The 1,538-nt window shown below is 59.6% G+C and overlaps 1 protein-coding gene across 1 annotated transcript; it reads left to right on the top strand.

Annotated features, from left to right (window-relative positions):
* Positions 1–29: 29 nt before the first annotated feature.
* SDRG_01810 (hypothetical protein) lies at positions 30–1,349 on the top strand (the record flags this gene model as incomplete). Its single annotated transcript, XM_008607360.1, has 6 exons — positions 30–443; positions 490–537; positions 601–813; positions 860–925; positions 974–1,083; positions 1,135–1,349. 6 exons carry the CDS (start codon positions 30–32, stop codon positions 1,283–1,285), a joined length of 1,002 nt encoding a protein of 333 aa, XP_008605582.1. The 3' UTR covers positions 1,286–1,349.
* Between the last annotated feature and the right edge of the window lie 189 nt (positions 1,350–1,538).

Genomic DNA, 1,538 nt, shown 5'->3' on the forward strand with positions numbered 1-1,538 from the left:
CAACCTCGAGAGCGCGAGCACCGTCCAACATGGCCGCGACAAGCGCCCAAAGTCGCCCGCCATCGACGACCCCGCTCCCAAGAAGCCGCGACACACGAGGTGGGTCCTGCCTCCTACTTCTTTGGGGCGCAAACGAAGCAATCGACTTGTTTCGTAGCAGCGAAGCGCTGCAAGGCGGCTTTGAGTTTAGCGGCGACCAACCAAGCGGCTTTGAGTTTGGCGATGGTCAACACGACGACTTTGAGCTTGGCGGGTGGTCGCCGACCGAAGAGACCAAAGAGCCCGAGTCTCAGGCTTCGAGTCGACCAGGCGGCGCTCCGTCACCCGAGATTTCACGTTGCGACTTTGGTTCGACCCGCCGCGACGCGACGGTCTATCCCGATTCTGAAGTCCAGTCGTTCGTCGCCACCCCCGACGAGACCGAGCTCTCGGGCGCCGAGCAGGTACGCGGGGTTCTGTGGAGCGACCACGGGCTCATGGTGTCTATAGGCGGAGGCTGTGGCCGAGCAGCAGCGTCGCGGCGCCAAGAAACGCCAGGTAGGCCGCCGTCGCGACGATCCAAGCGTGCACCGTCCCGTACGACGACGTGCCTTCATGTAGGGCCGCCCGCCCGGCAAGGCGAAAAGCTTGCGTGGACCTGCATTCAGCGCCCGCAAGAAGATGCACCGCATGCCAGCATTGCCCACCGACCGCTGTACGCGCCAGCAAGGACCAGCGCCGGCGCCGCTGCCGCTGCCACCAGGGCGCCGAGACGAGGGGCTCACGCCCGAGCAGAAGATTGCGCAAAATGCCCGAAGGGACGCTGCTACCAAGGTACGCTTCCTTTGCTCATGCGTGTGTACCATGTCTGTCTTCGCAGAACACGATGAGACTGAACGAGATCAAGAGACGCGAACAAAAGAGCATCCGGGCTGCGACGCCCGAGGTGCGATGCTAGACGATAGTATACAGTCGCCGCATGCGTCTTTGGTAGGAGCGCCCAGCGTTGCGCGAGTACCAGCGCACGTGGCCCTCGGTCGGCACCTACATCTGCGATTTGTTCCCCAACTCAAAGTGGGTCGATCCCGCTTCGGACGAGCACACGTACGTTTGGTTATATCACGTGCAAGACGGTTGGATACAGTGCTGGACTAGGTGCAGCATCTGCTTTGATCCCTACGAGCCAAACGACGTCGTCGTGCGCTTGCCGTGCGCGCACGTTTACCATCGCCACTGCCTTCAAGGTTGGCTCCTCAACCACGACAAATGTCCGCTCTGCATTCGCCCAGTCATCACTTATAAATAGTGAAGGACAACAGTATTTGCATTCGATTTTCGATTATTTGATATTGCATGGGACTCGTTGTTGCATTTTTAATATACTCGTACCGGTGCCCGCTCGTTCATAAAGCGAGCGCCCGGAACCCAGCCTGCCGGCACCGTGCAAACACCAGGCCTGACCCAGCGCGTGCTTGACACGCTGCTCCATTAGGGTTGTGGGTATTCTTTGCGACAACCATACGAAAACACATACGATTTGCATCGCGAACGTGTGGAAT

The sequence above is a fragment of the Saprolegnia diclina genome (assembly GCF_000281045.1).
Source record: "Saprolegnia diclina VS20 unplaced genomic scaffold supercont1.4, whole genome shotgun sequence".
Classification (NCBI taxonomy): domain Eukaryota; phylum Oomycota; class Saprolegniomycetes; order Saprolegniales; family Saprolegniaceae; genus Saprolegnia; species Saprolegnia diclina.